The 14,201-nt window shown below is 46.2% G+C and overlaps 1 protein-coding gene across 13 annotated transcripts in view; it reads right to left on the bottom strand.

Moving 5' to 3' along the window:
- Positions 1–14,201, bottom strand: part of LRRC20 (leucine rich repeat containing 20) — a 189,343-nt gene that overhangs the window by 80,444 nt on the left and 94,698 nt on the right. For all 13 annotated transcript variants that reach the window (XM_042856881.2, XM_042856877.2, XM_005281859.4 and 10 more), the window contains one exon: positions 254–421. In XM_042856881.2, the coding sequence (XP_042712815.2) occupies positions 254–421 (168 nt within the window). The remainder of the gene's footprint in view (positions 1–253; positions 422–14,201) is intronic.

The raw sequence follows: 14,201 nt of genomic DNA, 5'->3' as shown, positions 1-14,201 counted from the left end.
GCGTGACATTTGGTTGCTTTGGAGATGATTATGATGAAACAAAATGAGACCTGTGACTTGATGCCAGACAAACTGCTGGAGTAGGTAGCAGATAATTATTTAAGAAACAAAATCCTGTTCTGATTCAAACTCTCTTAATAAAAAACATGAGGAAAACTATTACAAAACAAAATGCTGTCCATGAGCTGTCAGCTAGTCTATTGTTATCTAACATAAAGGCACTTAATTCTCACACACTCTCCTGTTAGGTTACCTGTAATCTCATTCTCTTCAAGGTTGATGGTTTCAAGAGCCTTCAAGGTAGTCAACTGCTCAGGAAAGTGTCGAAACTTGTTCCTGGACAGGTTGATGACCTTCAGATGTAACAGGGTTCTCATCTCTTCAGGCAGGCGACGCAGATAATTCCCTTCCAGGTTGAGTTCTGCAGTTTGGGTGGGAATGGAGGCAGGGAAGAGACAAAGTGACATCATGAAAACTTTAAAAAACTCACAACCCCAAAACCCCCATTGCTGCTGCTTCTGTGATTTCTTAGTGACAAGGGAGAAGGAAAAACATATTTTTTGTCTGAGAAACAACCAAATCCATCCTTTATTAGACTATTATATATGTGGCCTAATCCATGGTAGGACTAAATTCTTTTGGGCTAAATTGTGGCTTTTAGCCAACCACAGCCTTACATTGTGAGAGGTACAGAGCTGCACTGCCCCAGGGTAAGCACCAGGGAGCATTATGGCTCAAAGAGGCAGGTAGCGTCACTGAGTGCGCCTCTTGCATGGGGAAATAATCTGAAACTCCCCTTGTGAGGCATGCAGCATACTCTCCTCAGCACAGCCAGCCAGTGGAGCTATGCCTCTGACATCACCCCCACATTTCTCCCACACACTTTTGGAAGAACAGTTCCTAGAGGGGAGCAGCCCTTCTGCTTGGTGGGTGACTGGATTGTGCAAAGGAGAGTTCTCTTAATCCTGACTTCACCACTTTGTGTCCATGTAGATGCTGGCCACAGTCTAGCCCTTTGAAATCTTGTCAGCAACTGCAACCAGGCTTCTCATTAAGGGGCCAGTTCTGCCACCCTCCATGTCGCAATGAGCAGTACCTTATTTCATGTGCAGTGCCACAGATTTCAGTGGGGTTACTTGTGGAGTGAGACATATTCATTGCAAATAAAGGGAACAGAATCAGTCCCTAACAGATTCCCTCACTAGAAATCCTTCTTCTATAACTTCATAAGAATTTCACCATGGAACAGCATAAATTCCTATGCATTAAGAGGCGACTAATGCTCTGAAAGATCTGATAGTGATAACAATTTCCAAAAAAGAATGTTATTAAGCTGCAGTTAAAGGTGAGAGTATATATCAGTGATTTAAGGATAAAGTGCCTCACTAGAACATTGGGTAATTATTAGAAACAACAAATAGTACCCAGAAAATCCAGAATTATTGATAAACTTATCAGATATTCGTACATTTGACAGCATGAAAATGCTTCTCACTTCATTCTCCTTGCCAGCCAGAGCAATGTGGTAAAAGATTATTTAAATAAATTACAGAAACTAGTTTGATGTTGATGGTGTTTTCCTAAGGGGAATTAGAGGTAGTGCAGGTAGCACTGCCTATTATTCACGTTGCCTGACACTTCCCATTATAGGATCCTGTTTTCTGTTACTTATACCTTGCAAAACTTTAACTACTTGGGTTAAAATTTTCCATGTTGAGCATCTGCCTGTGATGGTGATACAAACCCCACACTGGACAACAAGGGGTTAAAGAGTACTTCTGGGCCCAGGTGGCCCTGCCCTGCCCCATCAGGAAAGCCTGCGCTAACTGGAGGTGGAGATTAAAATGGGAAGCAGAGCTGCTGAGAGGAGGCAGGCAGTGGAAGGGAACAGACCCTCTGCTCTGAGCTCTGGGGAAATACAGCCCAGAAGCTCTCATTGCCTGAGACCTGCAACACAGACCTGATAAAGCATGCAAAGGAGAGACTGGTGATTGATTGTGAAGGTCAGAAACTTTATTTGTGATTCTTTAATTTACCCTGTGGGGGAAAAGGGGACTTAGGTAGAAAGTGATCCTGGCAGGCAACTGCTTAGCACCCCAAGGTGCAGAACTTAGCTGCCTACCATTAGGCTCTGGATCAGAGCCTGGTGGAAAGGATGGGCTCAGGCTCCCCTACAAACTCCACAAGACGTGACAACAATAGGAGCCCTTACCTGGGTGGAGAATCCAGCTAGGCAAGACCCTGACTGTTCAAGGGCCAGACTCACAGTTCCTGAACTCTGGTGAAAGCCCTGAAGCCCTCCGGGTGCTGAAAGAATTCTCTGTGATTGGACTTTCTTTTGGGATATCCCAAAATGGATGGCCTGGAACATGTAACCCAGCCAGTGGGGCTGAGCCACAAAAGAAGGGACAGACCCCAAAAGACAGAATTGTAACTGAAAAGGGGAGCATCAGGGAGGAGGACAACCTGCTGCACCCCTGCCTGACCACTAGGCAGCACTGGTGCTGAGTGTTTCGTTTACAACTGGTGGAGAACATGGGCAGGCTCTGTTAAAGGGAGGGAGAGAAGAGAGAGAGAAGTAGCTCCATATAAATAGGGAGCTGCAGGGCAGAGGAAGGCAGTTCTCTGCTGGGAGCCCAGGAAGGACTGTGGCCCTGGAGGGATGAGAGAACTGGCAGCACCCTGGACAGAGCAGTGCTGTTGGCAGGAACCAGGGAAGTGGGAGACAGCTCCTGGCTGGCTGCTCGGGTTTTGCAGGCTGAGGACCTGAGGCAAGGGCAAAGAGGATGCTGGGGCAACAAGGAAGTGGCCAAACACTGCAGTAGTCACTAAGGGAAGTGGCCAAATAGTGGACTGCAAGTCCCCCAGAAGGGAGGAGCACAGTGTGTGGCATGGCCGGAGGGCTATGTTGCTGAAGAGGATGATGCAGTCCCTGGAGAGATGTTGGTCCTAGAGCAGGAGAGACAGCAGTGAGGGATCACCTGAAGAGGGCACACTAACACGCAGAGCTAATTCCCAAGACAGCCAACAGGAGGCACCACAATGGTGAGTGAACCCTGTTACACATAGTCATTCCCACTGAGAGAAATATTCATCAGGGGACTGGCTCCAGGTGGTAGCCCAGACACTCAAGGAACACAGCTGCTGCTCACTCCAACCTGAGATATGAGCTGGGATACAGGTGCCAGCGTGGGTGGCAATAGAACAGTTTACACAGATCCTCCCAGCTGGGGGGGAATGACTCGGGGTTGAAGCGTTAATCTGAGACTTTGGCCAAAGTTGAAATTTAATCGACAATTAAATAGTTGCCACCAGACCCACTTCTCATAGACTTTAAGGTCAGAAGGGACCATTATGATCATCTAGTCTGACCTCCTGCACAATGCAGGCCACAGAACCTCACCCACCCACTCCTGTAACAAATCCCTAACCTATACCGAGTTACTGAAGTCCTCAAATCATGGTTTAAAGACCTCAAGGTGCAGAGAATCCTCCAGCAAGTGACCCGTGCCCCATGGTGCAGAGGAAGGTAAAAAACCTCCAGGGCCTCTGCCAATCTGCCCTGGAGGAAAATTCCTTCCCGACACCAAATATGGCGATCAGTTAAACTCTGAGCATGTGGGCAAGACTCACCAGCCAGCACCTAGGAAAGAATTCTCCGTAGTAACTCAGATCGACCCCATCTAACATCCCGTCACAGACCATTGGGCATATTTACCTGCTAATAATCAAATATCAATTAATTGCCAAAATTAGGCTATCCCATCATACCATCCCCTCCATAAACGTATCAAGCTTAGTCTTGAAGCCAGATATGACTTTTGCCCCCACTACTCCCCTTCTGAGACACTGAGGAGTAGTTATGCTGGGATTAGGGGACTAGCCCATTCCAAGGCATAGGCTAGATAAGGAGGCCGGCCTGACTGGATCTGTTGCTCGGACATAGTGTTACCAATGGCCAGAGAGTACAGCAAGGCCACAGGACCATGGCTCAACCAGGAATGGAAACCTGAAGAATATCTAAACCCACAGAAGGTGTGAACTCTGAAGATAAAACTCCCCCCTGGTGACGAACCGCTCAGTGGTTTGAGCATTGGCCTGCAAAACCCAGGGTTGTGAGTTCAATCCTTGAGGGGGCCATTTAGGGATCGGGGCAAAAATCTGTCTGGGGATTGGTCCTGCTTTGAGCAGGGGGTTGGACTAGATGACCTCCTGAGGTCCCTTCCAACCCTGATATTCTATTCTATTCTCAATTCTAAACCACCCCCACTGGGGAAAGCAGTTTTTCCATGTGGGCAACAAGGTCACTTCTGCTACGACTCTCCCTTTATGGAATATGACTATGGACAATCTTAGACAGCTGACATTAGGGCCTAAAAATGAGGCCCATCTAAAATAATTGTTCCAGTGAAGGTCAAGGGAGTAGAGAAGCGTGGGCTAGTTGACTTAGGGTTCAGCCAGACTTTGATCAGAGGTCAGCTGATGAGCAAGGAGGGCTCCCCTGGACAAACTGTCTTTGTCCAGTGTGTACACGGAGATATATGACCCCATCCCACCAAGTCTGATTTTTTGAAAGAAATATACGGGGAACCTCTTCGTAAGACTAGTTTCTACCCTGTAATCCTGGGCAGAGAGGGAAATACTTATGGAAATTTTAAAAGAGTGGAACAATCACCTACTTGTGGGGACCACCCTGCTCCTGGAGGCCAAAGGAACTGATGTGATTGGATGAAACAGAGGACCCCAGGAAAGGGACCTCCCACCAGGTGAGAGGCCCTGCCCCTTCCCCAAAGACTACTCAGAACCCACACCCATTGATTGGAGAGCTCCAATCAGAGAGGCAGATTTCATAAGGGAACAGAGAGATGATCAGACACTAAGACAAGCTTCTGATCAAGTGGCAATAGCTAAGGATATAGTGGACCCTCAGCTGCTAAAGCAATGGCCCCACTTTGAACTTAGGTGGGGAACAGTTATATTGCCTGGAGAGGGACCATTGAACTAAAGAGACAAAAGTACGGTTCCTTGTACCAAGAAGATATCAAAGAGAAGTGTTTTGCTCAACATCTTTATTAATGATCTGGATGATGGGATGAATTGAACCCTCAGCAAGTTTGCAGATGACACTAAGTTGGGGGGAGAGGTAGATACGCTGGAGAGTAGGGATAGGGTCCAGAGTGACCTAGACAAAGTGGAGGATTGGGCCAAAAGAAATCTGATGAGGTTCAACACGGACAAGTGCAGAGTCCTGCATTTAGGAAGGAAGATTCCCATGCACCACTACAGGCTGGGGACCGACTGGCTAAGCAGTAGTTCTGCAGAAAGGGACCTGGGGATTACAGTGGACAAGAAGCTGGATATGAGTCAGCAGTGTGCCCTTGTTGTCAAGAAGGCTAATGGCATATTGGGCTGTATTAGTAGAAGCATTGCCAGAAGATTGAGGGAAGTGATTATTCGCCTCTATTCAGCCCTGGTGAGGCCACACCTGGAGTATTGCGTCCAGTTTTGGTCCCCCCGAGTACAGAAAGGATGTGGACAAATTGGAGAGAGTCCAGCGGAGAGCAACGAAAATGATTAGGAGGTTGGAGCACATGACTTACAAGGAGAGGCTGAGGGAACTGGGGTTATTTAGTCTGCAGAAGAGAAGAGTGAGGGGGGATTTGATAGCAGCCTTCAACTACCTGAAGGGGGGTTCCAAAGAGGATGGCGCTAGGCTGTTCTCAGTGGTGGCAGATAACAGAACAAGAAGCAATGGTCTCAAGTTGCAGTAGGGGAGATCTAGGTTGGATATTAGGAAACCTATTTCACTAGGAGGGTGGTGAAGCACCGGAATGGGTTACCTAGGGAGGTGATGGAATCTCCATCCTTAGAGGTTTTTTAGGCCCAGCTTGACAAAGCTCTGGCTGGGATGACTTAATTGGTGTTGGTCCTGCTTTGAGCAGGTGATTGGACTAGATGTCTTCTGAGGTCTCTTCCAACCCTAATATTCTACGATTCTATTATGACTCACCCACTTAATCCCATGCAGGGGGCACTTGGGGTTATGAACAGGTAATTAATAGGTTCTATTGGCCAGTAATGCACACAAAGATCAAGGACTACTGCATGTCATACCCCGAGTGTCAATTGGCAGGACTCAAGAGGACCCCAAAAACTCTCCTCAACTTGCTACCTACAGTGGGGGGTACCTTTTGAAAGAATAGTGATGGACCTACTGGGGACGCTGGAGAAAAACATAACAGGGTATCAGCATATCCAGGTGGTTCTGGACTACACGACCCAATAGCCCAAAGCCATCCCCCTCCTCTCTATGAATGTAGCAAGCATCATGGACGAGCTTATGAAGCTGTTGACCTGACCGGGGTACAGAAAGAGATCCTAACCAGTGAGGGAACTAATTTTGTGTTATGCTTGATGAAAGAGCTGTGTGCTCTGTTAAAGGTTAAGACTCTTTAAGAACATCTATTTTCCCCTCCTCCCCCAGACAGATGGATTAGTTGAATGGTTCAGTCGGATGCTGAAAGAGATGAAGGAATTTGTATAATCAGATCCTTGTCACTGGGACCAGTGACTCCCATCACTGCTATTTGGTGTCAGAGAGGTTCTGCAGGCATCCACAGAATTCTCCTCATTCAAACTGTTATATGGGAGACAGCCTCAGGTGATTTGAGACTTCCTCCAAGAAGCATGGGAGAAAGAAGGACGAGAGACAATAAATATGATGCAATACATACTTCAGTTACGAGAAAGGCTTACGAGGACTTTGCAAAAGAAAACTTATTGAAAGCCCAACAAAACCAAGAAAAGGCCTATAACAAAGTGATAGGTCTACAAGAACGTAGACCAGTGACCAGATACTGCTATTTGCTCAATGTTCAGAGTCAAAATTACTGGCCCAGTGGCAGGGACCATTTGAGGTGGTAAGAAAAGTGGGACTTACTGACTACAAAATCTGACAGACTGGGAAGAAGGAGGAAATGCAAGAGGAAATTCAAATACTCACCTTTTGAAAGCCTGGAGAGACCAGGAAGGATTCCTAATAACATCCTATCCACCTGAATTAGGCCCGCAAGTACCAGTGACCCCCGTCTCCCGAGCTGTACCAATGGGAGAAGAGCTTCAACCAGAGCAGAAAACCCGAATGCAGAAGGTGATTGAATCCTTCCCCACCGTATTTTCAATCTTGCCACTGAACCAGGACAACAGGTCCATGAGGACCCACAACCATTTCTGTGAAAGACACATATACACACACTCTCACATATCGAACAAGGTTCTTGGCTTCTCTGTGTTGGGGTTTCCCCGATATCTCTTTCACTCAGTTCCCCAATAACTCAATTTGACTCCAATCTCATTACTCGGGTTCCTATATTTGTCATACAGCAAAGCTACGTTGAGTTGAACAGACTGAAGCGTATGGGTTGGGTATAGGGCATACCACCCATCCATATTGTTTCTTTAACCTTTTTAAGCTGCTTAAACCTGCTTAAAGAGTTCTCTGCCAGTTCCCCCAGCCTATCATTTGCTGCCCTCCAATGCGAGGCATGACCAGGGGCAAAGGACATGGCTAAGATGTGCCTGTACTTCAGTGATTCCTAGATGCCTGGGGCTCTTGGAAGCTGGCATAAATTGGGGAAGGGAGGGGGAGCAATGTTCAAGGGCAAATGTGATTTTAAAGTACATTAGTACAGCCCACTCCTGAGCTGCACTGGTTACACAAAGACCAGACTTCAGGATCTGGCTCATAGTATGTAGAATCTCTTCCAGCCTCTCGCTGGGGAGGGACAAAAATATCATTTCCTCTGCCCAACAGCATCCAAAGGCAGCCCCTGTCTCTTATTTGAATACTGATATTTTAATGTGTCTTACTTGTTTGAACCTCAGGAGCACTGAATTAACCATGTGCAAGGTGAGTTACCTGGGTGATGCCAGAAGAATTTTGCAAAAATTGATTTCATTAAATTACCACTTTTTGGAGTACTAATGGAATGGGTAGAAGAAAGCAATTAATGCCGGATAGATAATTATTAGGGGCTCATCTAGGGGACCCTCATAATTGTTTTCCATCTCTAAAAGCCTCACTTCTAGAGCAAAACCTTGGCCTTTTAATACATAACTCACAGAGAGACCTGGATTTTAATTTAATACTCCCACTAATGAGAAGCCCTCTGAAATCTCAAAAGGCTAATATATTGTGAAGAGCTGCTCTCTCTCTCCCTCTGATGTGATGCTTCAGGAATTCATTATTAGACACTGCTTTTAGAAATAGTGTACAACTAACTAACTAAAAGTGACAAGACTTGTCCTGAAGCAGATATCAGAATATGACACTTGCTCCCTATAGATGAAATTCTGATTCTGTTGAAGTCAAAGGGAGTTTTGCTACTGACTTCAGTAAGAACAGGATTTCACCCTATATGTTCAGTGTCCCTGTAAAGCAGACTAGTTAAATCCAACACACCAGAGCTGGTCATGCAGTAGATCGAAGAATGTGGTAGGAGGAAAAAGGAGTCACAATGCAAAAATCTCCTTCACTCCAAATGCTGCAGTGCATTCAGAAAGTCATTGCAAATGGAGGAAAATAAACGCTCACTTCAGTTAGAAATTTCTAAACACTCTCATGGAGTCACTCTTGCAGGAGAAACTGGGAATCCTGCAGGCTATCCTAGCACCTTTAATAGGAGTGCAGAGGGTATCGTACATAGAGATTCTGGGCTGTAGTACAGGAATAATAAAAATGGAGGTTACTTATCTGTAACTGACGGTTCTTTGAGATGTGTGGTTCCTATCTGTATTCCACATGAGGGTATGCATGCTCACCATGCACTGGAGTCTGGAGATTTTTAGTAAGCCGTATCTGTTGGGAGTTGTTCTCCTCATGGTCTGATCTGAGGGTATAAGGGGCAGTGAGGACCCACAGAGGGAAAAGATGGCAGGTAGTAGAATACAGATATCTTGAAGAGCCTCCCGTCACAGTTAAGTAACCTCTATTTCTTCTTTGAGAGATGGACCCTATGTGTGTTCCATGTGTGGGAAATTAGCATGCAGTACTCAATCAGGAGGGGGTGCGAGGACGCAGAAGTGATGGGTGACTATAATACAGTTGTTCCCACAGCTGTGTCTGTAGTAGAAGACTGAACCAAATCGTAATGTCTTGTGAAGGTATGTAAGGAGCTCCAGGTAGCTGCTGGATGAATGGGAGGAAAGCGTTGCAAGCCCAACAGACTGCTCTTCTTTCCAGTAAATTTATATGAATCCTGGACTACTGCGGGGCCCAGATGCCTCATGCAGTATGATCGTCCGTATGAGCTCCCCACCCTAAGAGGGAGGCATTGGTAATGACAGTTGCCTCAGGAGTATGTGTGAGAAAAGGAGTCCTCACTTGAACTTTCTCTGGCTTTGTCGACTAGACGAGAGAGGCCAGCACCTTGGATGGATTTCTTACTCTGGCACTGATGTTTAATTTTTCTGGTGTGTAGATGGACTGAAGCCAGGTTTGCAGACAACAGAGATGGAGCTAAGCAAATAGCGTCACATGCATGAGGCCATGTGGCTGAGGCGGGAAAGGCAAGTTCTGACTAAAATCTGAGTCTGAGGAGTGACCTGTTTTATGATACCCCCCATGGCATGACATTTTGTGATAAGTAGAGAGGCTTTTGCTGTAGTAGAGTCCAAGGTCGCTCCTATGAAGTTTATGGACCTCGTGGGGAGGAGGTGAGGGAGGGTCAAAGTAGACTTTTTGTGGTTGACACAAATGTCCAGGGAAGGCAGTAGATGGAGGAGGATTTGCATTACCAACTGGACTTCCTTGTATGATCTGCCTGTCAGAAGCCAGTCATCAAGGTACGGGAAGACGGTAAATCCATTTCTTCTCATCCAAGCTACCACTCCTGAAAAGACCTTTTGTAAAGACCCTGGTTGCCATAGGCAGTCCAAATGGAAGGACTCTGAATTGGTAACAGTCTTGACCAAAGAGGAACCTGAGGAACCTTCTGTGGGTTAGGTGAATGTCTATATGAAAATATGCATCTTTCATCTTGAGAGATAAGAACCATCTGCCCTCTTCCAGAGAGGGAATTATTGATGCCAGTGTGAGCATGTGGTATTTTAATTTTTGGATGAATATATTTAGATCATTTAGGTCAAGAATTGATCTCCATCCCCCATTCTTTTTGGGCCTAAGAAGTAAGGGGAGTAAAATCCTTTCCCTTAATGTTGAAGTGGACCTCTTTCTATGGCTCCCTGGTGAAGAAGGGAGTCCACTTCTTGATGCAGAATTTCCTCATGAGATTTGTCCCTGTAAAGGAACTGGGAAGGGGTTTTGTGGACAGGGATTGACAGAAACTTGATCAGATAGCTGTGGTTAATGATTTCCAGAATCTATTTGTCTGTTGTTAAAGCCCTCTAATTGTGGGCAAATTGGGTAAGGTGGCCTCCAAAAAACTAAGGGGCATGATGATATGGCATCAATAAAGGGATGTAGGTCTCAATGGTCCTGTCAAAAGAAATTCTTTGACAGTGGATTAGAGTGATGTGTAGCAATGGATGTCACAGGAGCTGTGTATCTGGGCCTCTGTACCCTCTGTCATTTGTGTAGTGATTCTTGGGAACGTTGATGTGAAGTGGTTGAGGAGATGGTCTTGCTCTGTACCCTTGCTTGTGATGCTTTGTAGGGGTATAGATACCCAAAGAACAAAGCATTGTCCTCGAGTCCTTGAGAGACTGGAGAGATTTATCCATCTTTTAGTTAATTGTATCAAAGGGCAGATCTTGAAGGTTACTTTGCATCTCTCTAGGGAAACTTGAGGATTATAACCAGGAATCTCTCCTCATGACAATGGCCATAGTTATCCTTCTGGATGCAGTGTCCACAGCAGGAGAGAGGTTTTGGCCACTAATCTGCCTTCATCAATTAAGGATTGAAAATTATCTCTATATTCTTGAGGAAGCTTGTCCTTAAAACCCAACAACTTTGCATAATTAGTGATACTGTATTTAGCTATAAGGGCCTGATAATTTGAAATTCTGAATTGGAGAGAGGGAAGAAAAGAAGACTTTTCTCACTAGCAGGTCTAGTCATTTGGCACCCTGGTCCGAGGGGGTAGTTTTGGGGTGTTTCAGCCTGGATCTTTTGGTGGCTGCTTGTACTACTGGAGAGTTGGGCAGTGGGTGAGAGAATAGGTACTCTGCTCCCTGAGATGGAATTAAGTAGCTCTTCTCAGCCCTCTTTGGGGTATGAGTGCAAGAAGAGGGATTGTGCCACTCTGCTCTAACTGGATCCATGATGGCCTGATTGATTGGGAGAGCCACTTGACTGGGACCCAAGGGTTGAAAGACATCCAGTAATTTATATTGGGGCTCCTGAACCTCTTCAAGCTGTATCTGGAGCTCAGATGCCACCCTTTGTAGGAGCTCCTGATATTGCCTATAGTTGTCAGGTGGAGATGGTGAAGATGGGGTAACTCTCCCATCTGAGGAAGATAATGAAATCACTATTGGAACTGTCAGATCTGCTTCAATTTTGTCTTCAGTATGCTCTGATGAAGCGGGTTGTTGACCAGGAGATGGCAAATAAGACTCGTGTACTGATCCCAGGTGCTTAGCGTAGTGATACCTCAGGCCCCAATAATGTCAGTATGAAGGATCATCGATCTGAGGAGGACCTCCTGGTATTGGGTACCACCTGTCTCTTAGAAAGTCAAATCTGGTTGGAGGATGAAATCCTGATCTCTTAGGTCTTTTGTTTGGGCCCGTTTCTGTATGCGGAGGCTCTTCTGGAACTTTCAACTCATCAGATGAAAAAGCTTGATCCAGCACAACCAATGGTACTGATGGTTGGGAACTCAGGATCATAGGTGGGAAAGGACAGTGTCTCTGTGTCCTTGGAATAGCTTCCTTCTCTGGAGTAACTATGTCTCTGAATAAACACAGACAGGAGGATGGGAGACAGCACAAATGTCATCTCGAGCTATCTAGGTCTCAGACCACCCTGGATACAGATTGAGTCATTTGGTGAAGCTGTTGGATCCGGTGATTCCCTGGTCACAGTGGAAGATGGATCCCCCTGGGGCTGTGGTGGTATCAGCATTGTGGGTATGATCTGAATGTTAAAGGGCACAGTGGTAGATGTCAATCTTTTGATTTGCACATCACAACTGGTACCACTGTGCTCCTTGTGCCATTTACTGCTGCTGAGGAGGTCTACTCAGGCCTGAAACTTCAGGACCTGAGTGCAAGGACTCTTCCAACTTTGAAGGAGTCAGGGAGGGATTTAATTTCTTTGGAGCAGCTTTGGAAGAAGATTTGTCTCTATGCTTGTGAGAGTAGTTCTTACACTCGTGAGAAGCCTTCTCCTTGGGCTTGGAAGTCTTAACTTTGATTCCTGAGCCTGTGTTTGGAGAAGTGCTGCATGATGATTGAGGCTCTCCAGCCCAGATCTGACTGGGGTCTCCTGGCCTTTCCATCAGCTGTTTTCTAAGTCTTAGCTCACAACCCTTATGAGCTCTGAGAGGGAAGGAGTGACAAATGCTTCAATTAGCCAAGATGTGAGGCTGAAAAGGCGGAGTTGCTGTTCATCTCTCACTGAAAAGGAGTGGGTCAGGAAGCACAATTTTTGAACCCCAGGACTCTGGGCATAACCTAGTTTCCCAGGAAGGGTTTCCCCGGGGCAGGGAAAAACAACTACATTAGTACTATCTTACGGTTTTATACTTTATACCCTTTTCTGTAGTATCTGAGCACCTTCCATGAAAAATCAATAGTAACAGCAAAGCTCCTAGTGAACTTCATGGAGTCTTTTGTACAACTGGGTTCATTGGCCTGGGAGAGAGTTGAAAAACAGCTGATTCTTCAAACAGGCCTCGCAAAACTCACTGACTCGGACTGAGTGGAGATTTTGGGTGGGTGAATGAGTAGAGTAACAGGCTGTAGGGCAAGTACTGCACCTGCTGCAGGATAACACAGCAGCCTTCACCTGTAGCACACTGATTCTGACCTGACTCATCGAACTGTTGCTGGGGGTAGACAAAGCTAATCCCCATGTCTCACAAAACTAATATGCTATGGAGCAGAGAAGGTGTCACTGGAACCTTATGTTTGGCAGATCTAGTCCCAGGTCACAACCATCTATGCAAAAAGAGTGCGAATGTTTATCAGCTAGAGCCAGAAGCTGCTAAATGCAGCAAGAGCACAGGAGGTAGAGGGCCAGCTCTAGGCTCAGGCTCCCTGTAACGCAACAGAGAGGTCAATAACTCCAGCCTGAGGTGAGTCTTGGAGGAGCAAATGAGGGTGTCAGGCTTTCCTGCAGGCTTTGTATAAACAAGGAGGGAGTCCCTCCCCATCATTCCCAGCTCCTCGTCACAGTAGGTTGTGAGCAGAATGGGGTTGGATTTGTGGGAACAACGACTGTATTCCTTTAAATTGCATAAATGTTGCTGGGGAGGAGCCTGGCTTTGGGAGATGGTTTTTCAGCATGGCTTTTAGGTGTTGGGTCAACCCCTGCCCCCAAACACTAAGCAGGAGACCATTTAAGGTTTTTCTGTAGAAGGCTGGAGAGCTCTTCTACTCCCTTTTCTAGAAATGTATTTGCTTCTCAAACCACCTTTCGGTTTCAGTGACACTGGTTTAATTCTGGAGACTGCTGAAGAAGTCAGGCCTCTGCTTATCTCTCCAAGTGGAGAAAGATGGGTGCAGCCACCGATCAATGTAACTTGTCTTGTGTTGAAAATCCATATTTTCTTAGGCTTGGTCTACACTACCCCCCCTAATTCGAACTAAGGTACGCAACTTCAGCTACGTGAATAACGTAGCTGAAGTTCGAAGTACCTTATTTCGAATTAGTTCAAACTTACCTTGGTCCACACTCGGCAGGCAGGCTCCCCCGTCGACTCCGCGGTACTCCTCTCGGCGAGCTGGAGTACCGCAGTCGACGGCGAGCACTTCCGGGTTCTACTTATCGCGTCCAGACTAGACGCGATAAGTCGAACCCAGAAGTTCGATTTCCAGCCGTCGAACTTGCCGGTAAGTGTAGCCAAGGCCTTAGCTATATCACCTGTGCAGCACAAAGGATTGGCTAATCAAGTCTGTCACATTATACACTCTGGGAGACAGAGAACTACAAAGCTGATGTGCTCTGTAGCCTCACAGAGAAAAGAAATTACATTCTGGATTAGCCAAGAAACACTGATGCAGTGTCCATAACA

This window comes from Chrysemys picta, chromosome 7, assembly GCF_011386835.1.
Source record: "Chrysemys picta bellii isolate R12L10 chromosome 7, ASM1138683v2, whole genome shotgun sequence".
Lineage (NCBI taxonomy): Eukaryota > Metazoa > Chordata > Testudines > Emydidae > Chrysemys > Chrysemys picta.
Note: the sequence above shows the minus strand (reverse complement) of the source record. Positions and strands in the feature narration are given on the sequence as shown.